This window comes from Corvus cornix, chromosome 20 (genome assembly GCF_000738735.6).
Source record: "Corvus cornix cornix isolate S_Up_H32 chromosome 20, ASM73873v5, whole genome shotgun sequence".
Classification (NCBI taxonomy): domain Eukaryota; kingdom Metazoa; phylum Chordata; class Aves; order Passeriformes; family Corvidae; genus Corvus; species Corvus cornix.
Window position 1 is genome coordinate 9,419,052 of NC_046349.1, and position 22,643 is coordinate 9,441,694.

The following is a 22,643-nucleotide window of genomic DNA, read 5'->3' on the forward strand; positions in this document are numbered from 1 at the left end:
CTCAGTTTAAGGAGAAAGACATGGAGGACCCAAGGCCTCGTTAGGAGTGGTCTTGTGAGCAGGGGACTGTAATCCAATAAAAATCAGCCATGCTGTGAATGTCAGCTCATTCATTTCTCTTGCTGCAGGTTACTCTGCTCTGCCTCCACTCACTTTTATCTTCAGGCTGAAAATCCTTACCACTACTGATGGTTGTAAGGGGCAAACTGGGATCTATTCCTGCAGGGAAAACATTGAATTCCTGGCACCTCCTGACTTGCACCCTAATTCTGAAAGCAGCTGCATCGCCCCTTTCTGCTTTGACCAACAGGCCAGAAAGTTGGCAGAGCACCCAAAATGCCAAATGCTGTTACTTTACACTCCCTAATTTTGATATCTTGAAGAGTGTAAGGTGCAGAATGCAGCAGTGAACATTCCTGGTAAGGTAAGGGATTATCAAGTGCCTGAATGAGCTGATGCTACTGCAGTAAGTGCAAAGGAGAGACTCTAATTTACATCTCAATTTTAATAACATTGTCTGACTAGACTCGCTCTCCTGGTAACAATGTTCTTTCTCTTTTGATTAGAAAACAGTAACACCATAATTTTTCATTTTATAGTAATTTACTCTGTGAATAGACAATTATGGAGCGTGGAAAATACTTGATTATTATGACATTCATAAATAAAAGTGAATAATTATGTTCTCCTTATTGCTTTCAGTGTAAAGCAACAAACTTCAAAATGTTTTTTTTTTTCAGTGAAGGACACCAGTATCTAACATAGAGGTCAGAACCCAACTCAACCCCAGCTGAAAATAAAGGGTTTTTAAAATTGAAAAAACAAGTAGGATTGATCTATTCAGTCTGTAAGCAGAACCAGGAGAAAAGCTAATTGATGGTGAGAGCAGCGGGAGATATTTAGGATAAAAATCCTTTTGGAAATGTTTGGCAATAAAGTATTACTGAAAACTCCATGAGCCCACTTCCCTACACTAAAAAGCTTTGCTCTCAGACACTCCAGTTCAAAAAACTAAGCTTATTTAGAAGAAAACAGAGTGTTAAGCATGAATTCAAATGCACAACAATAAGTAGACAGCTTATTTCAGTGAGTCCTGCAAGACAGAAATATAGAAGATAGGGAGAAAAAAAGAGTCAGACCAACAATGCTGTTCACTTAGAGTGCTAAAGCTTTTAGACGTCTTTTCCCTTTTCCCAGGTTTTTATTAGACCAATTAAAACAGATGGACCACTGACCTTGAAAAGCTCCCATAAATGACGAGGGGTCCCAGGTTTGCCCCATGCTGCCAGACTGAGTTACAAGATGTGGGAAAGCACAGCAAACCTGGGTGTGAGCTCTGTCTGGGGGCTCCTGCCCAGCAGTCAGAGAGGAAGTTCTGCTGCCCAGAAATTATCTGCTCAATTACCCTGCAAGGCAGGAGCTGTGAGCTAACGTGGGCATGGGCAGGCACTGCCACGCAGCACAGAACAGGGCACAGAGCTGCTCACAGCCTTCCGCGCGTGGTCCTGAGCTTTCCTAGTCTAAAAATCAGGGATCTGTTCCCAGATGGTGCTGGACTCTTCCCACAGAATGTCTGAGAGTAGCCAGGATTGTACAGCCCTGGATCTCTGGGGAGAAAGAAGGGCACAAGGGACAGAAAAGGAGGGGGATTTAGGGTGGTGGTGATGGACAGAGGCTGGGAGCTGTGACCAGGATGTCCGGAGCTGTGACAAGGATGTCCAGGCCCTGCCACTCGACTTTCCCAGTGGCCACACAAACTTTGCCTGTCACATGGGAAAGGAAGAAGAACAGCTCTAAAATACATGGCTGTACCACTCATCCCTTTATATAACTCACAGATTTTTTAGATTTGAGCAAGTCCTTGGGGCAATAAGTGGATTATTGGGATATACTGAACATATTACAAAAATCCAGCCCATCACTGCAGCCCCCAGTCCAAAAGGCCAGCAAGCCAGCTGTGGATACAAGCCTTATATTCCCATCTGGGAGACAGGAGAATAGCCATGCTGGCTCACAATCTGTGCTGAGTGGCTCATTAATTGTTATTCCTTAATGTCACAGGGAGGCTTAAGTGTGGGTGATGACTGGGGATGATCTGAAGGACATCTGTAACATCTCTGGCAGTTGTTTCCCTGTCCCTGTGGTGCCCCTCAGCAGAGCTGGAATACGCAGGAAGCAGAAACAATTCTTATTTCTTGCTAGGCTGCCTGGGGAACACTATGGCAACTAATAATGCAATCATATGGACAGCTCCAGAAATAATAAAAGGCAAAAGTTTAAACAATTAATACACAGTAGCATTAATTATAAACAACACAGATCTGCCAGCTCAGACTGCAAATAAAGGCCAAAATAACTTCACTTTGATAAACTTCATAATTAAGTCTCTCGACTGCTTCAAGAAACTTTTTGGATACTTGAAATATCCCCAGTACAGCCACCACTGAGGCAACCCAAGCAGGTTCAAAGCCGTGTGAAAGAAAGGTGGATCTCATGCCCTGCTTAATGAAAACCCACCTGGGACTGCATTTCAAGGATCCAAGTATTTTGCAAGGGTTTACATGAAAATCAACGCTTGAATATCACCAATTTACAGCAGAAAGTGAAAATCATCACTACAATCAGTGGCAATGACCATTTAAAGGGTCCTAGGATCTAATGGGGTACTCACACGGTCTCCTGGAGGCCCATTTGGGCCAGGTGGGCCATCAGTTCCTATTAAACCCTGTAAAAAAAAACCCAAAAGATCAAGAGAGTGCCATCCTGTCAGCAAAACATCTCAAAATTGTTCTCATATTTCTTGATTCAGCCAAGAGATGCTTCCCCTTCAATTTCTCCTGATATGCAAGACATGCATGTAAGTCCAGGACTCATATTCCTTCCCCAGTAGGCACAGAGAAAGTTGATGAGACACATCAGGAAAACACTCCTGCCTATGTGAAAGATTTAAAAGACCTACGAGAAGATGACAAAATACTCACATCCACTCCAGGAAGGCCAGGCAGCCCAGCTTCACCTGCAGCTCCAGGCTTCCCTGGTGCACCTTTTGGCCCCTACATGAGGTAAACAGTCAATTATTATAACAACATAGCAACAGAAGCGTGGCAGGGGTGCAAGGATGGAAGATCATTTGTTGATGTGTTGATTTTACACCATGCAACATGGGACAATCCCATGAAGAGAGGCAAATCTTGTTATGAATCCATATCCAAATCCTAAGTTTCAGCGCTTTGGCTCATTCCCACATGCTCACAAGCTTTTCTTAGTAAGGGGTAGGAAGGGATGCAGTAAGTGGCCAAAGCAAAGGGCTCTGCCACCTGGTACAATTCTAAGCACCCCTTGGCAGACTGAGCAGCTGAAGCAGACTCAGAGCAGTGCCAGAAATAACCGTGTGATGTGGCTTGGTGCCAATAATTTCATTATACAGGTGATGCACAAGCTTTATCTCACTTGTTTCATTCATTAATTTAATTTTCATTTTATTTCACTGATAGCACTGAAGCAGGAGGTTGTGTTTGTCCCCTGGGGCAGCGCTGAGCATCCCTGCTCCCGGGAATTCTGTGGCAGATGAAGAGGAAAGTGAGGCTGTAAGTCCCAGCTCGTGCCCTGCATCCTCTCAGAAGGATGGACAAGTCGATACCAAGCAGGAAATACTTACTGGTGGACCTGGCAAACCAGGAGGGCCTGGCTCTCCCTAGAGGAAAGAGAAAAGGCAGTGTTAGTGCTGAACTTTGCTTTGGTGACTTTTTCCACCACTGATGTTCCCAGCTGCACTCAAATCCCTCCTTGTGCCCACTCCAAGGTTTACCACACTCAGTCTCATGGAGCTGATGCTCTAAACCCTGCTACCCCCTAAGCAGCATGAGCCTGGATAGCCTTTTCCAACATCTACGGGAGCAAATCTGGGGAAATCCACATCCCCAGCCTCCCAGAGAGAACCAGTGCTCCTGAACAGTGCCCCCACCACCTCCAACTTCTTCCAGGCATAGTTAGGAGTTATTTGCACTTGGGATTGTCTGCAAATGAGGCAGAGAGGAAGCTGGATGGGTGTCACAGCTTCCAAACATCTCTCTGGGGAAACAGAGGGAGACAGGGGTAAACTCCAGGTTTCCAGGGCACAGTATGAAGCTGTGGTACTGCCAGGAGCTGGGGATTACCATGAAGTGAAGAATGAACAAACTGTCTGCAATGATTTTCTTCATATGACTAAACTTGGACAGGAGAAGCAAATGAGCACAGCCCCCAACTGATTTCCACCTAATCCAATTGCACAATCTGGACTAAACACAATTTTCATATAATGTTTCAAAAGCACTCTATTTCTTTTCTATTCTAATAAAAAGACACTTCTAAGAACAGCATTAAAGGTGCTTGTGAGACAGTACTTTATAAGTCTTTAATCACTTCTTCCAGGTCAGCCAGTTGTAATGCCATTCATAAATGTGTGTGTAGACTCCAAATAACAATTTGTATTTTATTGTTAGGCCCCAAAAGAAACAAACATTCGTGAACAGCAGGAGCTCGACTGGAGCTTGGTTTCCACCTCATCCCACAAAAAACCACTTTGTGTCCCAGTCCAGAGGGTACCCAGCCCTCGTGGCTTTAGGATAAGTGCACTGAATATTGTGAGAGGTATTGTGGGCCAGCAGAGGGGAAGGGGCAAGTTGGTACCCTGGAAGAAGAAAATCTCTGTGGAAGAAGGGTAGTTGTTAACAGAGCAAGGCTGGAAATAACACCATCCCACCATGGGCCTGGTAATTAGGAGCCAGGAGGCGTATGCAGAGCTGTGGGATTTATAGCATATTTCTATATTTACTGGGAAGGCTGTGGGCACATCTCTCCAGCCTGGCTGCCTGGAGCTGCTCAGGATTTCTGTCCTGCACCACTGACCGACCAGAGGGTCCCTGAACAGAGGCATCTTTATGCTCTGACTTGCTGAAGCAACTCCTTCAGTATCCTTTGCCCACAGGTTTTCCATAAATAGTTATCACTATCATGGCTGGGGAAGGTTCCCTGCCAAGGAAATGAAAGGAGCAGTTCTTTTGAAATGAAAAGGCATCTGGAAATGGCACTAGGGGTGGTTTGCTCCTTCCTCCAGCACCTGGGATTGCCAGCCCCTTGCATTTTTCCTTGCCTGCGTGGTGGGATTCTGCACCACGAGGTCACAGCACCAGCAAAGGCTGCTGGGGACTATCTTAAACCGTGATCCTGCCATCGTGGACCCCTGCAGGACTCTGCAGGAGCACCAGAACTTCAGAGAGCTGAATCAAAAGCCTAATCAGTGTTTGTACCCCTAATGCCAGATCACCAGGAATTAGAGGCAAGGGCTGTCAGCAAAAGGAAATGCTCTCCTGGTGCCGTGTCAGAGGGAAGGAAGTTTAGTCTTTCTCAGCAAGTCAAGCCAGGAGAGAAAGCAAGAAAAAAAGCCCCTTGATTTCTGAAAAGTGACAATTGCTTATTAGCAATTTAGGGAATTACATCCCCAGAAATAATTCACAGGAACTTGTCACTAATTCTTTCCATCAAAACATGCTGTTTCTAGTCTTGGGAGAGAGAGATTTTGCTTGTTACCGAGTATGAAACAAGAGGCTTGTTAAAGGCTTTAATTATAAAGTATTTCAGAGGGACTTAATATTACAGCTCCCCCTGAAAGGCAGGGATGAAAGCAGGGCCTTTGAGAAACTGTGCTGATGGGGTTCATCCAAGGAGATATCCTGAATAATTCAGCTGCATGTTCTGCACCTCTCACTGCTCACAGCTGATGGTAAGAGACTGCTGAACACCTCGGCAGCACCCACCCAGCTCAAAGACATCCTGCAACACTTCCACAGCACTCTCATCCAAAGTCACCTGTCCAGATGACCTGGCTGGAGTGGCTTACAGAGTTCAGGAATACAGTGCAGAAAATTTTCAATTGCAATTTAAAAAAAAAGTCTCAGCACCAAGAGAAAAATAAAATAATGTTTTCACTCTGCAGTGGCAGAATGCCACTGCCACTCAGGATCCACATGATCCCCCCCTATGCAGCACTAGGAAAATGCAGAGTAGTGCTGAATTTTATATACCATCCTTCTTTGGAGTGTACTGACAAAAAAAGGGCAGCTCTTAAGCAGGGAGGCTGCGTGACTGTGCTCAACACCAGCCACAGCCCAGCACCTCCTCCTGTGCCTTTTCTGAAAGGACTCAATGTCCTGTTGAAGAGCAGGAATCATCCTGGAGCCTGTCCCTGGACAGCCAGACCATCTCACCTCACCAGGGCCCCTGACATCCTCCATCCATAGGAGGGATGGAGCTCAAGTCTGTTCAAATAAGAGACTACTCCTGCGTAGCCAGAACTCCAGCCCAAAGCTGGGGCTGCAGGACTTTGCACCTTAAACACCTTACTCAGCCATTTGATTTATTAGACTAAGTTCTTCACATTAATTAGATGTTGCTAGTTGATCCTGTCCCACGGGGAGCCTTCCAAAGCTTTCAGTTGTGGATAAAAGGGTGTGGATCCCCATGACTGACACCTCCCCGGGCTCCTGTTTCCAAGAGCAATCAGGAGCGATGCTGGGGCTGTTCCAGAATTAAATATCCTGTGGAATGCAGGAACTGAACACCTGTGGGGTTTCTTCCCCATTTCCTCTCTGCAGAAGTTGAAACTTGAAGTCTGAAGGGCTTCATACTTCCCAAACTCTTTTTGCTTCCATAGAGAATCACAGCCAGCCTTTTCCAAAGCCTGCTGGCCACAGCAGTGTCCTGCTGCAGGGACTCCACTGCTGCAAACAGGAACACGTGTCCTTTGCCCTCTTCTGGGGTGTCCCCTGAAGCCACGAAAAGCAGTGGAAGCTGCCAAGGTGCCAGCTCTGAACATCTCACACTACAAAACCAGAGTGAGGTTCCCAGGAAAACATTAGCCCAAAGGACACTCGGAGGGAGCAGCTGGAAATCAATGAGGTTCTCTCTTCAGACCAGCCTGGGTCAGGGAGCTGCAGGGAAAGCTCCCCACCGCAGGCACAAACACTCCTTGTTCACCATGTTCCAGGGAACTCATACTTTTTTTTTTTTACCTCCTTATCCAAAAGAAAATGACCTGCATGGAATGAATAGATTTTTTCAAGGTTGCTTAAGGGCCCAATTCCAATAAATGTACTTCAGACGAGCTTTAAAAACCCCTGCACTATTCCATAAGCAGCTCAGAGAGACAAGAGCTGCTCAAACTGGAAATCGAAGCAGGAACCCAGACTTCCACATTTGATATGGTCTTGCTGAAGGTCCATGTGATGCTCATTTATCCACTGCCAACTACAGGACACAGTTCAGTCCTTATCCAACAGATGCATGGAAGCAATATTCTTAATATCTATGGAAACATCAATTAAAAGTAACAGAACAAGATTTTCTCCTCCATTAAGTCCTGGGTTATGTAGTCTTCTCCCTCTGCAGGAGGTGTAAGGAGCTGCCTGCTGAAACAAAGACCCTCCATTTCATTTTGGGCCACTACAGACTCAGGTCTGCCAACACACGAGCCAGATCCTGACACGTCATGTGCCAAAGTGAGGGATAACCATGATGACAATATTGAAATAAAACTATTAAGATAAAAGCAGTGTCCAGTGCTGCATATTTAAGTCTCTTGTAGCCTCTCTAGAAATGTAGGTGCTCTGAAGCATCACATAAATCTCTCTCTGAACTACTGAATGTGCACTGACCACACACACATCGTACCCCTGCACTCAACCTTGTGCCAAAAGAGAAATACTCTACTTTGCAAGCAGGGTCACGAACCCCTGAGCTCTCCCTGGATTGATGCTGCAAAGAACCTGAGGCTGCTCAGCACCTCCACTCGCTGTTCTGACTCCTGCAGAATGAGGTCTCTTGCGAGGACAGTGATTTTCCAGGTCCATCCACCCCTGAGGGATGTCCAGAGGCTGCAGATCTGGAGAACAAGAGCAGCTTCTCTGCCCCATTGGCTCTGCCCCTGCTCCACCCTCGCCCCAGCCAGCCCCTGCCTGTGTCACTCACATCAATGCCGTCCTTGCCAGATGGTCCAGGGGGTCCTTGTGGTCCAGGAGGGCCTTGTGGTCCAATTCTCTGAAGGGACTGAGGAAAAGTGAAAGACAAGAGCTTATTTTTGCATCAGAAGAAACACTAGAGGGCTAGATCAGAAAGCAATGGCCAAGTCCCACAGCTTAACCCAAAATCGCACCCCCTGCCAGCCTGGGTGGGCTCAAAGTTGCTCCAGAGCAGTGCCAGGCTCTTTGGAAAACCCAGAGCACATCCCCAGCTCCTTGCACTGGTGCCTTATACTGGGAATCCAAGCTGGTCACTGGGCAGCAAAGGGGTTTGGTTGTACAGGAAATTGTTCTGACTACAGGCACATTTTGGGTTGGGCAGAGGAGGAAATGCAAAGCCCATGGAAAAGGTGCCAAGTGCTCGGTAGAAATAATTAATTTATAGCCACAGTCTGATGGGGTGATGGCAAAGCCAGGCAGACACCAATGAACACAGGAGGAGAAAGGGAAGGTCTCCTCTCTGAGCAGAGTGCCGCTTAAAAATCTGGGATTTCAGAAAGGTCTGAGGTGGGTTGAAGGAAAGAAAGGTCCAATCAATGACTTCTGTATGGAGAGGGCTCCAGAGAGCAACTTGCTGTAGCTTTAGGGAACAAAGGTTTCATTGTAGAAGCAGCTCTGCTCGCAGCAGAGTTCTGAATTCCCAAGCCAGGCTGCGAGAATTCCTCACTAACAATGAAAAACTCACTGAGGAGTCACTTCCCCAGACAATAATATTAACACCAGACAGGGAAGCTTAAGGCAGCTTCATGTCTCAAGTGAGCAAGGGCTAAATATGCTGTAATATTTGAAAATTGATTGAGGAAGTGAGTAAGAAATTCTGATTCAGATAAAGACCCAGATCAGATCAGTCTAGCTGGAAATCTGTTACTTCATTTTAAAAGAAAACTGTTTCTCTTGCATCAACACATCTCCGTTTTCCAAGGCTTTCTCTCTCATAATTGCAGGGCTGAATGGGAAAACAACACTTTTACAGAAACATAAACCAACAGTTTTTACACCTACCCACACAGGTACAAACCCAGGTGCACATTTGTAATAAACTTTAGACTAACAACCTGCCTACTGCCACGTTTCACCCCACAGGTACAACACACACAGCCCACTCTCTTTTACCCTTACAGGATTTTCCTTGAGCAGGAGATACAAATGAGGTTTCTCACCTGAGCTGATGCTGTGGCCAAGAGCTGACACAGGGAGAGGAGCCCAAGGGCAGAGAATCCAGCCATGGTGCCCAGGCTCTGCCTCTCTCCCTTCCTCCAGGCCGGCCAAACCCTTTCTCCTCCAGGGTCCAGCAGATCCCTCCTCCTCCTCCCGGGTCTCAGCTTACAGAGCAGAGATGCCTCGCCTCCAGATAAACCTGTGGCTCCAGCTGGAGCAAGGCGAGAGGGGCCGAGCTTGGAGCAGAGGAGGTGGGAGAAGGAGGGGGAGCAGCAGGCAGGCAGAGCAGCTCTCATTCATGCCCTGCTGGGCAGCCCCAGCCTCCTCCTCCAGGAGCCTGTGCAAGCGCTGGATTGGGAGACCAGACACAGGAGCAAAATTGGGTTACTCCAGCTGCAAATACAGAGCTGTTCCTCAGGTCTCACCCAGGAGATTTCCCCAAGCCCATCACCACCTCTGTGCTGGACAGGTAAAAACATCACAGGGTGAGTTATGCAATGCCTGAGGCCACCTAACTCCAGCAGGGACATTAACAAACCTGTAACGCTGCAAGATCACTACCGAGAAATGCACTTACAGCTTAGTGAGGTGCTTTGTTAGCTCTGGAGGCTGTTCACATCTGGTTTCAGAGTTTTTTTAGGGTGATCTGAAGAGCACTAACTGATTCCTTGGGAAATGATGAATGCTGGTCAGAAAACAAGACGATCACAGACAGACACAAGGAGGAAGGAAAGATGAGAAACATTCTCAAAGCCACAAAAAAAGTAAAAATTGAAATACTGCAAGGAAGGAAGAGGAGGACACTTCTCAGCTAGGTGATCCCAAGTGGCAATAGATTCATGAAGATGCATGTCCTGCAAAGAGCTTCACACTTCCCTTTATGGATTAAAGACAATTTCATCTAAAGCAGGGCTTGGAAGTGGAGAGGAACAGTGGCAAGGTTCCTCAGGGCTGAAATGACACAGCGCAGCTGTCTAGGAAGATGAGAAGTGGAAAAGCAAACTTTAAGAACTGAAACACCACATTTCAGCTTGACATTCTGATGCCAGGAGGGTTGTATGAGCACACTGTGCGTGTCTGTGCAGCTCCCCAGCAGCCAGGATTCCTAGAGCTTTGTCGGAGGGATAAAGGACTCAGATTTACCAAGTTCCCACATGATTTTGTGGAACAGACAGCTGGGGACAGAAAGGGAACATGCATCCGTAAGTCTGATGGCTTCACAGTAACTGGAATCCTTTATTAGACACTCTGAACCCCAAAGAGGGAGAGCAGTGAAGTCCCATGGACAGCTTTGCACAGTTTGTATCTCCTCCTCCACACTAAGGCCAACTATGGCAGGAGGGAAGGCAAAGCAGACCCAAATTCCTCCGCCACACCTTGTCCAGAGCAAGCCAGGGTTTGGGGAGCTGCAGCAGGTGGAGCCTGCCCGCAACAGCACAGGAAGAGCCCTGGGAGCGTTCACCTTCAAGCCCACCCCACAGACCAAAAGGACTCCCAGTAACCCTCTCATCCCACACCCACAGGCAGAGGCAGCAGAGCTGAGGGGACACAGTGACTTACAGAAATTGTTACCACAAAGACACCCCTGTCCTTTTGTCCCGAGGGAAAAAACCCCTGAACTGAAGCTCGCACAGTGAGGCTGGGCAGGTGCCCCCCTGCCCAGAGCCCCAGGGGGGGCTCAAAGCAGAGTCCTGGTTAGCTCTGCAGAGCACCACACCACCTCTGGGAGGATGGCTGCAAAGGCAATGCAAAACACACTGGAACATCCAGACACCCCATCCCTGGAAGTGTTCAAAGCCAGGCTGGATGGTGCTTTGAGCAACCTGGCACAGTGGAAGGTGTCCCTTCCCCTGGCAGGGGGTTGGAACAAGATGAACTTTGAGGTCCCTTCTAACCCAAACCATTCTGTGATCCTGTAATTTCCAAGCACATCATTACACATGCAGCAGAGGGGGGGCGTTTTCCCCAAAAACATTCACTGGGCATGTCTTAAGAGGTGGAGGAATTCTGGGCATCACCTCCACATGGAAGAAGAGGCAGGTGTGCCATGGTGAGCCCAGCAGAGCACACACCTGTTGGAGAGAATGAAGCAACAGCTCATGGCTACAGGGGGAGGGCGGTGGTGGGTAAATACAGGGCCATATCCTACGCTCAGAAATGAAAAAATGTAAGTGGAAACTGATATGCATTAAATTCATGCTTTAATAAAGGAATTAACATAACAGACTCTGTGATACAGCTCTGAGTGCTGGTAAACACCTTGTGAACTCACCACACACACCTACAGCCAAAATTAAACCTGGCAGGAGAGGAAAGGGGCTGATTTGAGCATTCACTCCAGGTTGGGGCTCACAGTGAAATCCCATTAAACACAAAACCAAACCTCACCATAACAAGATATAGGATCTATGCCCCAAATGAGCACATATTCACAATGAAAACTTCATTAAATAAGAAAATTACTATAAATCTGTACAAAAGCCACAATTAACAATTCTTAGGAATCTGTTACGAAAGAATTCTCACTCAACATCTTCAAGTATTTATATCTGTAGTTAAGTGTAGTATTATTGGCTATTTAACTCCATCTGTTTATAAGAAGAAAAGAAGTATTTTAAAAACATTAAAGCCTTTTTTCAGCACATGTGCGACCATGAACATCAGATGTTAAGCTTGCAGACTTTTATTCCCACGCATGTATGTGGCATGCTGGATCAGAACCTACAGTCTGGGAAGGCAAATCACCCCTCAAATCCCCTGAAACACGAAGCTTCTTAAGAGCTGTAGCAGAGAGGAAAAACATTGACATTGCACAGGCTGCTGCATCTGCTCTCTGGCCATCTCCTACACAAACCAAGCATCACCAAAGAACCTCAAAACCAACCCAAACAAGCTGAGCAAACAGCAAGTCCAGACCTTCAGGCTATTGGAAAGAGTTTCCTCTGCTTCATGAAACGGATCCTCTGTTGTACATTTTTAGGAGTGAAGGTGCTAAACGGTTTTAATGCTCCTTCAGACTCGGTGGAATATTGTACAAGCATGGCAGAACAGCTGACAAGGAGGTCAGGAACCACTGAGGCAGGCAAAGAGCTGGCAAGGTCTGAAAATAAAGTCTTGAGGGCTGGAAATAAACGAACCAGACAAGCATAGCCTCTCCAATTAACGTTTCAATTAACTGCCCCACAAAGCCCAGTGGTTTCCAGACAAGCTGCACTGCAACATGCCCTGGCTATCTGACATTAAAGGCAAAGCAACCCTGCCCTAAGTGGGAAATGGGTTGGATCTGACACATCAAACCTCACACCATGGGCCTGCAGAAAAGAGCCCCCCCGGCCACGCCAAATTACCAGCAAAGGCTGAAAAATATGCACTGGGAAATATTTGTGCTGTTCTGGCAACTGAGAAACGAGGGCCTTTGAAACAGTCATGGACACAAAAATCTGTGGAAGACTATAAAGGGTCTAAAAGTGGGGGAAAACCTGGGGAAGAGCAGCTCTAAAGGGTTTTATGCAAAACCTGGAGCTTATTCTCTTAGAAATCAGTAGGTAACTTGTAGTCTTAACAACTCTAACAAGAATTACAAAGCAACCTCTGTGGGGATGAAGAGAACTAATTACCCAGCACTTTGCACCTCTGAGAACAGAATCTCTACACAAAGATTCATACTGGTCAGAGACACATTTTGGCTTTTTATCCCAGTATAAAGCCCAACCTACTTTGCTTACAGGAGGAGAGGCAACTACACTCTGACATCGTGTGAAATCCATATACTCATCTCTTTTAGAGAAACAGCACTTTTGCCAGGAAAAAACTCCTGGTAAGGTCCAGCCTTTCACAATAACAAACAGAAGTCACACAGTAGTAGAAAGGCCTGGCAAATTAGGTCATGCTGTCTTACATTAAAAATCATTGTCTTTAATAAACACTTAAAGAATTCAAACAAGGAGACAGATCAGTTCTCCTCTTCTCTTTCAGTAGGGACATGACCAGAATCAAAGCAAAGTGCAAAAATCCCCGTTGCTCCAAGATAGCCCTGAACATCTGATAAAACCCTGGAACAGGACACAGCCTGTCCATGAAGATGAGTAATTGAGTCTTCCTCTTTATAGTAACCAAGAGCTGGATCTCAGTGAGTTTACTAGAGATGATTAAAAAACCATGGAAGAGTGAGACAGGGGCCAGCTAAATCATCCCAAAAGAAATTTATTCAGTTCTCCAAGCCACCAAAGCTGGCTCCCAGCAGACAGGGCAGTGCCATCTCTGCTGGCTCGGGCGCTTGCCGTGCTGCTCTCACTCTGCTGCTCCCTCCTCTCCACCAGGCTCTGCTGCATTCTCAGAGCCTTCAGCTTTTTCTTCTGGGACCTCAGCACTGTTTTCTTCAGGACAAGTGGGTGTCATGCTCTGCTCATGACTCTCTGGAGCTTGCTTCTGGTCTGTGTCTTCTGCTTGCCCTTTTTCACCTGCATTTTCTGCCTTTTCCTGCTGTCCTACCCCATCTAGTTCACTTTTACCCCCCAGGAGTTTGCTGTTGCAGTGGTGCTGATCACCCCCTGCTGAGTCTTGATCTCCACTCGACTTCCAGCCATCCTTGACTGGAGCAGTGCAGCCAGTCCTGGGGAGCCTGGAAGCAGCCGGGGGTCTCACAGTCCCACCATCTGCATCACCACTACCACCACCGCCTTTCTCACTTGGCACTTCCACAGCTGTATTTTTCTCACTGACATTTTCTTTTCCACCCTCACCGTTAGCTGCAGATGGATTTGCCTTGGCACCAGAGGCTGAGGGCCCCATGCTCAGGTTTATGGCCAAGTTGACTGGTTTGTTTCTCAATGGTCTTTTATCAACCTTCCTGCGTTTCACAGCTGCATCCGTGGCCTCCGGCGCTGCCGGCTCTTTGGTGCTTGAATCATCTTCCTTCAGTGCTTCCTGGTCCTCTTCTGCCTGGGATTCCGGGCCTGAGGGGGGGATCTCTGCATCAATTGCACACTCTCCCAGATTATGGGAAATGTTTTCAATATCAGCAGAGTTTTTCAGCGATCCATCCCCTTTAGCATCTGCCATATTTGCACTCAGCTTTCTCTTCTTGCTCTCCTTTGTGCAATCATTCTCTGCTGTACCCTGCACTTCTTCAGCTTCACTTTTTAAATCCTTCTCCTCCAGCTGGGCAAATGAAGCCTCTTTCTCCTCTTCATCATCTCCTCCCTTCAGAACACATTTGCTTATCTTCTCCTTTACATGCTCATCACTCATTTCAGGCTGCAACTCTGCAGCATCTCCAGCTTTCTGTTCCACCTCTGGAGACTGGTTCTGATCCTTCCCCACAGAATCACCACATTTTTGACATGGAGTGTCCTGTTTATCCTCAGGCCTTTGGTGCAGCTGTGGCTTGGCAGAGCGGGGTCTGTACTTCCGGAGTTTGTCGTGAGGCCCCCACACGAAGCTGCCCGGAGGTCTGAAGTGTTGCCAAGCATAGTGGATGAGTTCTCTCCTCTTCTCTTTGCTTCTGACAGTGAACAGGAAGTAATCCAAGGCACTTCTCTTGACATTTGGTAATGTCCCCTCAACAAGAGTTTCTGTGAGGAAAAACTTCACCAAGTGCACTTGATAGTCTTCATATCCCATCTCCCCCAGGCACTTCAGGATGCGAGTAATCCTCAAATTGTTGTGGCTGAACCTGAAGGAAACAGATAAGCAAAGATGTCAAGGGAAAGTCTTACAGGTCCCTGAGCCTCTGGGGCATCTGCAAAACGTTTTATCATTTACTGACTATGAGCCATTAAAGACTATTTGACAATGCAAATGGGAGCACAGGTGGATTTACTTTTAACGCACCCACTGCTGCTGTTTGCCTTCAGCAGCTCCTTCCTAACCCTCCTTGGGCTGATAAGATTCATCATCTCAACTGCTTGGAAAGGTCTGGGCTTTCTGGATCAGCCACCAGTAGACAAGAGCCACCACACTGGGGCAGATATACAAGTCCTGCCCCTGACAGAGACCCTACAGGGTAAGCCTGCAGTGTTGAGACCACAGACATGAAAGAATGATGCCAAAACCTCAGGACTTAAGCCAGACACAGCTGGTTTTTCCTTTTTTTAATACTTGACAGACTTCAAGTTGTTTTTTCTTTTGTGATTATGCCCACTCCTTTCAAGAGGTTACTATCACCAGGAAGGGTCATTACTCTGCAAAACCTGCAGTAACATAAAAACATCCCATTTGCAGAGCACTTTTCAAACAAGGACTCAAAGCATTTTACACACATTAAGGGTGCTTCATAAACAGTCAGGAAACCATATGGAAAGACTTCTATTTTGTAGCTTAACAGAATAAAAGTTAAAAACACTTTCACTAGACAACATTTATCAACAGAAGTCTCCATTCCTCAGTGTCTGAGGATTTCTTTGATTTTGATGTCCCTCCCCCTGCAGAGAAGTACCTGGCTGCAGTAAATGATCAACAGCAGCAACACACTCACCTGTTCAAGTTTTCAAATCGTTCACGCCAATTCTCTGCTCTCTTAAGTTCTCCAGTTTCCTCGTTGACCAGATGTATTCCATAAAATCCCAGCATGAGCTTGTAAGCACGGATAAACCTGTCCATAACTTCCTTGGACTTCCTAAAGGCCTGAAAACAAGACACAGCAATTAGCAGATGGTGCAAGTCCCTAATTACCTGCACCTGTTTAAGTGGCACCTGAATTATAAACAAAGATTGATTTTATCACTAAGCATTTCACTTGCTGACACAAGAGGCAAATGCTTCACCATGAGCACTGTGCACACTAAAAACCCAAGGAAACAATGGAAAAAACCACCAGACTTCAAATACAATGTATTTAGGGGAAATCCTAACATCCTTCAGATCTCCAAAAAAAGAGAGACCAAAGCTTTAAATAAATACCTGGATTTCTTGACAGGTGAGTGGCCTGGCACGCCAGTTCATCCCGTGTTCACGTAAAGGGAACAGCCTGAAAGGAAAGAAATTTTCAGGCCAGATGAGCAAAGATGACATCCAACCCAGGGTACCCAACTTGTTAAAACTGAAAAAAGATTGCAGAACTTGTGATATCACAGGCATCACTTGGGGAACTCCCATCCTTATGGACACAGAAGTAGTTTTCTAGTAAATCCCTTCCATAAAAGCATTGTCTACACCAATAACAAAAAACTTTGTTTATGTGGATCTTTCTCCTTGCCCTAACTTTGTGCTCCAAGACCACGAATGACTGAGATCTCTTGCCACAGCTGCACTGGAAACCTTTGTTTTCAGGAGTTCCAGTGCATTGCTTCCCAAGGAATACAACTCAATTAACTGAAGTAATTCTGGGCCTTGTGTGAAGCTGAAATCAGGAGCACAGATCCACCTGACACTTCAAAGAGGCACAACTAGAGAGAGGCACTGTGTTCATGCAGACAATTTACCACTGTATGTAAGAATGGTTTTCTTCCAGCATTTCATACTTGTCCCACCAAGATGAAAGCAGAGTTTCAATAAACACACCTGCAAGGAAAAGGAAAAGGTCAGGCAAGAAATGACACCAAACTGAAGTTAGCCAGTCACTCTACATGGCTCACTACCCAGACCCAGATATTTACACACAGGCATTAGCTAATGTTGACAGGACAACCAGCCAGAAAAAAAAATCTTACTTTTCTACCACCAGAGTATTAAAGAAAATACAGCAGGAACATTTTAAAATGGTCACTCTTGGTGGGTTTTTGTTTGGCTTGGGTGGTGGTTTTGGTTGGTTGGTTTTTTATTAATTGTCTCACATGGATGAAACTACTCTCTCATCAATTCAACCAGCTGCAGCAGATGGCATCAAACAGCCACCACACAAGGTACTCACCGTGGGGCACAAAAGCGATCTCATTTTTATAAAAGCTTAAGTTCCACATCTCTTCTTCCTCCTCATTTTCTGGTTCTTTCAAATCCTGGAGATGAGAACAAGAAATGAACAAGCAGCAACCTTTTAAAAAGCAGCAATCACTCCAACACTTCTCCTTGCTTTCCCTCACATTTCCTACATATTTCAAGCTAAATCCTCGAAATGTGCTTTGGGAAGTAGCAGCTTGTTTCTGATGCACCCACACACACACACATCATCCCTTCCCCCTCACAGATGAACCCTTTGAAGGTGCTGAGCCTGTAAATGCAAAGGCAAAAGGATGCTCCCAAATCTAGGAAATGTTCCTGAAGGTAGAAGTGATGAGGAGGAGCCCCAGGAGCACATACTGGGTAATGGTTTCTGTATCTCTGCAGGTCTCTCGCCGCAGTCCAGTTGCGCCTCCCACTGCACTGGAGAGAAGAGACAGAGCAGAGACTCAGAATAAAATCACATTCTGTAAAATAAACAATGTCTTGACTGAATTCAACACCTCCCACAGGTTCCCCTGCATGTGCCCTGCACTCCCAGCACCCCCAAAACCAGCCAGATTGGTGCTGTAGTCATGTCCCTGCATTCCTGAAGACAAATTTAAACCAAGAGAAGTTAACACCATCTCCTGTAACAAAAGCACTTCTTTTTCCTTCTCATCTTATTAATCAAGGTTTTTATGTTTTCTGTCTATCTTTTATCCCAGCTGGGTTTACCAATGAAAATGATCGGAACAAGCTCCCAAATACGAAAATTTCATTGTTTTTCTTTACCTCAGAGGTTTTAAAACAAGACATGTCTCTGAGCTGCTATAAACCCTAGTGGAGACAGAGGCTAGACTTTAAAGTGGTAGAATTTAGGATGCAGAAATATCCCTTGAATTCAAGATTCTCACTCCCTGTAGACATTACTGAAAAAAAAGTTTTCTCCATTTTTGCTTTATGCTCAAGATCAGCCCTGCTGACTCAGACAGTGGACAGCAACAGAGCCACATCATCACATGAGATATTTATTTTATTGGACTTTTCTTCCAATCATAATCTTCATTATCACCCATCTTTCCATGTAACCAAACCTTATGTCAAGCCTACCTGAAAACTCCCCCAAGACAGCAGTGAGGAATTTGAGCCTTGATCCTGCAAATAAAAAGCCTTTAGTTGGAACATTTTGAAACCAATCTTCACTAAGAAAATAAAAAATAGATACAAAATGAGAATACCCACAGCAGTGACTCACACGATCCCTATTAGTTGCCAAGTGACAGATTTACCAGGTTACAGCTGAATTCACTGTATTTTATGCATAATTCAAATTGCTACAGAGAAAAACCTATGGTGCCATATGACTAGGCACCAGGTTCTCATCACAGATGTGCTAGATTCATTCCAAGTGTCACATTTAGACAGAATTCACAAAGAACAGCTTCATTTCCTCCTCTGAACTTCATGGAAATAGAAGTTGTAAGTATGACTTAGCTTAAAGTGCATTTTAACTGAATTATATACATTTTTATTTATACATTTGATTACCTTAATGATTAGAGATTTTGTTACACTTCACAAGCAACACAGACAGGTTTAATCTTGCTGAGTGCTGAACCATCTTATCCCAAACCATGACAGCATTTTACAGCATTCTATCAATTGAGAACCACCAAAAGGAACAAGACTGCTCATGAAAAAATGGCACCCAAAGCACAGCACAGCCAGAAGGTTCAATGCCAGCTCACAGAGAGAACAGGGAAGTTGAGAAATGGGGGTAAGATATGCAGAATCTTGCAAAATAAGCATTGGAAGAAATTTAGAAGACATAAGCCGCAAAAACTCCAAGATATTTCATAACCTCATTTGATATTTCTTATCACATGCACAGAGAAAAATAAAACCACTTTCTAACAAACACTGATCACTGATTCATTAATTATTAAGGCAGGAACTGGTCTACATTTGTAGCACCTTGCTGTTATGAAGTCACCCATTCAGCTGCCCTGATGACAGTTATGTGGCATTAATGACAATTTTGTTCCCCATTACAAAACAACTGATTCCCAGAAATTCTTTACATTTAAGGTTCTAAAATAACATCCTTGAACACAGTCAGGTGGGACAGGAGTACAGCAGACTGGGTTCCACTTAGGAAAAGAACTGGTTTGCTAAAGAGTCAGTGCAGATACGGAAACAGATGCAATGCCATGGTGTAAGGGGCTGCAAGGCTCATCCAGAAAGAAGCTAGATCCAGGGAAAAGGCAGTCTGGAGCACAGCAATCAGGAGAACAAGATGGGGAAGCAAAGAGAGCAAACCGCAGCTTTGCTCCTCCAAGTAGGTGTTGTCTCTGGGTCTCCACAAACTTCCAACTTAAGGCCTTTCTTTCCAGGTAAGACACAAAAACTAAACAGTGAGGCTGAAACTTCCCTGTAGAAATCAAACACCTTTTTGCCTCACAACAAAACTCAGTGGGTTTCACCCTCCAAACCTGCATTACACCAGGCAGAACATGCATTGCTGCAGGAAGAGTGAGGGAAGCAGAGAACACAGCCAGGAGAGGGTGACACAAACAGGATCTGGCTGAGAAATCAGCTGGAAATCCGCTGTAACCAGAAGGAATGTGGATTGTGAACAAGGCACAGGAATGAGAAAGATGATAAGAGTCCAGAAGAGCAATTGAAATCTTTTGTTGATGGAGATTCAGAAAAAGGCAGGACCATGGGGTTTGTTACTGAAACACCTGAACATGAACTCTAGGTGTTACAGCAACCTCAGAGGGAACTTTTTAAAATGAACACAACCCCCAAAGTTTTCAAAACTCTCTCGTGGAAGCTGAAGGCACTGAAATGCAAAAGAGCTGGAAAGACACACCTGCAGGAACTAGGCCATGAACACTCTCAGAGACACAAGTGAAATGCAAAGGCCAAAGCAGAATTTGAAGTTTGTTTTGAAAGTGCATAGTGAAAATAACAATAAAAAACTCTAACCTCAGTACTAAAGAAAGACATTAGACGCTTCAGGTGTAAAGAAAACCATCCAGGCTGAGGGGAGAAGAATGAGAATTAGTATAAAATAAGCAGAAGTAGGAACAAGTTTGGGAAATTGATCCATGGCTTTGACAGGCTGCAAAGGCGTAAATGGGCAGCAGAAGATTTACTGCTTCTTTGTGCACTCTTTCTCAGTGCCCTTACAAATTTTCAGGCACTGTCAGACAGAGGTGACTACACATTCATCACTGAAGGAAGAGCTCCTCTTTAAAAATGCAGAACAATATTCCAGGGGCTGTAAGTCTCAGGGACAACAACATCCTCCTTTGTAAGGCAAAGCTGGGAAAGTCCATTCACTGGGTGAAAAAATGGTCCTTGCTTTTACAGTTGTCACAATCCAGAGCTGCTCTAAGAAAAAAAAAAAAGAACCTCAAGAACAAACACATTCAAACAGAATAATGGGAACGTTCTGGAGTTATCAAAGCTTGTGAACTCCAGCCATGTACAAAACAAAGTTGATAGGGTGCCCTCAAACAGCACAAAACACTTCAAAGGAATTCACTGCCTCTTCCCTTCAGAATTACAACTATTCCGCCCAAAACACCTTTGGCCTTTCCCAGATCTATGCACACAGAGAATTTATTCTTCCTTCAAGAGTGGTTATTTCTATATTTTAATGCTTATTAAGCAAAAAAGAAAGCTTAGTATTAAACTCCTTTAAAACTATATTCATTAGAAAGCTTTATTTTAAAAATAAGCATGAATAGCTGAAATGAAGCTTGAAGCGAAGGACTGGTTTCCCTTTCCCAGAAAGGGGAGGAGTTAAAGGACTGTAGTGTGTTTTGCCTGACATAGGAACTACTGAAAAGGAAAAAGTTGCATTTACCAAAGCAGTGCTGGAGAAGAAATTACTGGCACCCAATGGCAAACTGAAAAACACTGATGCTAAGAACAGGAACCTCAGATAAGACTAACTAATTCCTTTTATTTCAAATAAACAGTATTTTAAGGCACCAGACACAAGTGCTCATGTTTTGCAGCACCTTGCTCAAAACTGCACACATACCTCTAGTTTTCAAAACACAGCATTTTTTGGTTTTCAAAGTTGCTCTACACACGCTCCCTGAGAAATTAAACATGTCTAAGACACATAAAGAGTTACAGCTCATTTTAAAAACTGAGCAGATGTTATGTAATGGCTTTTTATTGATGACACAGAAGAGTCTAGGGAAGGCCACCATACAAAGCTGAGGATACCAACCACAAACTTAAAAGCAAGAACATCAATGCCATAATGTCCAATCCAGCGGCCATCAGCAGCGGTGAACAGGCAGGTGCCACACACAAAGCAGACCTGTATTTATGGGATAAAGTACCCACATCATAGGGAACCGTGCGGAAGAACGTATTAAAACCCAGCTCATGGCAGTGCAATGGATCTTGAGGAGTCACTAAGTGACAGCATCTCTCTGCCCCCCTCCTCCAGGGGGATTTGCTTCCTCAGAGGACAAATTCTGTGCTGAGGATGCCCCCGAGGGCCGCGGTGCCTCCCCCGGCCCCGAGCTCGCCGTTCCGCTCCCGGGCAGCGGCTGTGCCCGGGAGACCAGGGAAGGAAGGTCGGGAAGGGGCTCCGGCTGCGGGGGCCCGGCCAGAAAGGTCTGGAAGGGGTCCCGTCACGCCGTCCCGCCCGCAGGCTCCGCTCTGTCCCCGTGCCCCCCACACGCACCTGGCTGTGCCGGCAGCCCCCCGCCCGGCCCTGCCCCGGCTGCTCCCCCGCATTCTCCGGCTCCTCCGCCGCCGCTCCCTCCGGCTCGCCGCCGCCATCCTCCTCGTCGTCCTCCTCCCCCTCCCAGGTGGAGTCGTACGTCCAGAGGTTCGCCTCGTCCTCCGCCTCGTCCTCCTCCGCCCTGGAGGTGAACCAGGCCGCCATGGGGCGCGGCGGGGAAGAGGAACGGAAAGGGAAAGCGAAAGGGACGGGGATGTGGCGGCGGGACTACCCGCCCGCCCGCGCGCACAAAGCCCGGGCACGTGTGGGGGGGAACGGGGGACGGAAGCGCGAGCACGCCCCGCCCCCTTCCTGCGGCGCCCGCGCCCCATTGGCTGCCGCCCGCGCGGCCCCTGCGCCCGCCCGCACCGCTCCTGCGGCGCCGGGAGCGCCCCCGGTCCCGGCCCCGCTCGCACTCCCCGGGCAGAGCGGGAGGGAACGGCGCTCCTCCAGCCAAAGGAATAAAACAACAGCGTCCCAAAGAGCCAAGGGCGGCAATGAGCGGCTGCGCTGGGGTCTGCTAAAGCATTTACATTTGCCGATACTCAACTTCACATCCGAACAATTCCTAAAAAATCTGCGTTGCGGGAGTGCCGCGAAATCCCCAAGTGGGCTTTCCTTGCTACGAGGTTGGTGCTGAGTGGTTGCACCAGTACACGCTATTGTCGACATATTTTTACTTTAAGCTACAAAAACATTTCGTTAGTACAGCAAAAGTTTTTGAATGAAACCCCATGGATGAGGAGGATTTGCCCACAGGGATGTGAGACTTGAGAATTAAAAAATCTGCACTTTATGGCCAAAATCTATGTAGG

At 46.2% G+C, this 22,643-nt stretch overlaps 2 protein-coding genes across 3 annotated transcripts in view; both read right to left on the reverse strand.

Moving 5' to 3' along the window:
- COL9A3 (collagen type IX alpha 3 chain) overlaps nt 1-9,494 on the reverse strand; it is a 33,202-nt gene extending 23,708 nt beyond the window's left edge. The window contains exons 1-5 of the mRNA XM_010396847.4: nt 9,218-9,494; nt 8,008-8,085; nt 3,659-3,694; nt 2,982-3,053; nt 2,672-2,725 (exon numbers count right to left, since the gene is read on the reverse strand). Coding sequence (XP_010395149.2) covers nt 2,672-2,725; nt 2,982-3,053; nt 3,659-3,694; nt 8,008-8,085; nt 9,218-9,283 — 306 coding nt within the window. The 5' untranslated portion in view covers nt 9,284-9,494. The remainder of the gene's footprint in view (nt 1-2,671; nt 2,726-2,981; nt 3,054-3,658; nt 3,695-8,007; nt 8,086-9,217) is intronic.
- Nucleotides 9,495-11,399: 1,905 nt separating this feature from the next.
- On the reverse strand, nt 11,400-22,120 carry OGFR (opioid growth factor receptor). Of its 2 annotated transcripts, XM_039563244.1 has the most exons (9): nt 21,790-22,120; nt 20,064-20,117; nt 18,183-18,227; nt 17,451-17,513; nt 17,065-17,149; nt 16,637-16,715; nt 16,116-16,182; nt 15,691-15,839; nt 11,400-14,889 (listed from the first exon to the last, which is right to left on the reverse strand). In XM_039563244.1, the coding sequence occupies exons 1-9, from the start codon at nt 21,991-21,993 to the stop codon at nt 13,506-13,508; spliced, it is 2,130 nt and encodes a 709-aa protein (XP_039419178.1). In that variant the 5' UTR covers nt 21,994-22,120; the 3' UTR covers nt 11,400-13,505. The 2 variants fall into 2 exon arrangements, with proteins under 2 accessions (XP_039419178.1, XP_039419179.1); XM_039563245.1 differs by lacking the exon at nt 20,064-20,117 and having other exon boundaries at nt 21,790-22,119.
- Nucleotides 22,121-22,643: the final 523 nt, after the last annotated feature.

Bases quoted from the DNA above. Each gene is read 5' to 3' on its own strand.
- OGFR (XM_039563244.1), bottom strand. From the start codon at position 21,993: ATGGCGGCCTGGTTCACCTCCAGGGCGGAGGAGGACGAGGCGGAGGAC. The intron at 20,118-21,789 runs GTGCGTGTGGGG...TTCTCCCCTCAG, and splicing joins GGGGCTGCCGGCACAGCCAG to CCTGGATGGTTTTCTTTACA. The intron at 17,514-18,182 runs GTAGGCTTGACA...TCTTCTCTCCAG, and splicing joins TGTCTTGGGGGAGTTTTCAG to TGCAGTGGGAGGCGCAACTG.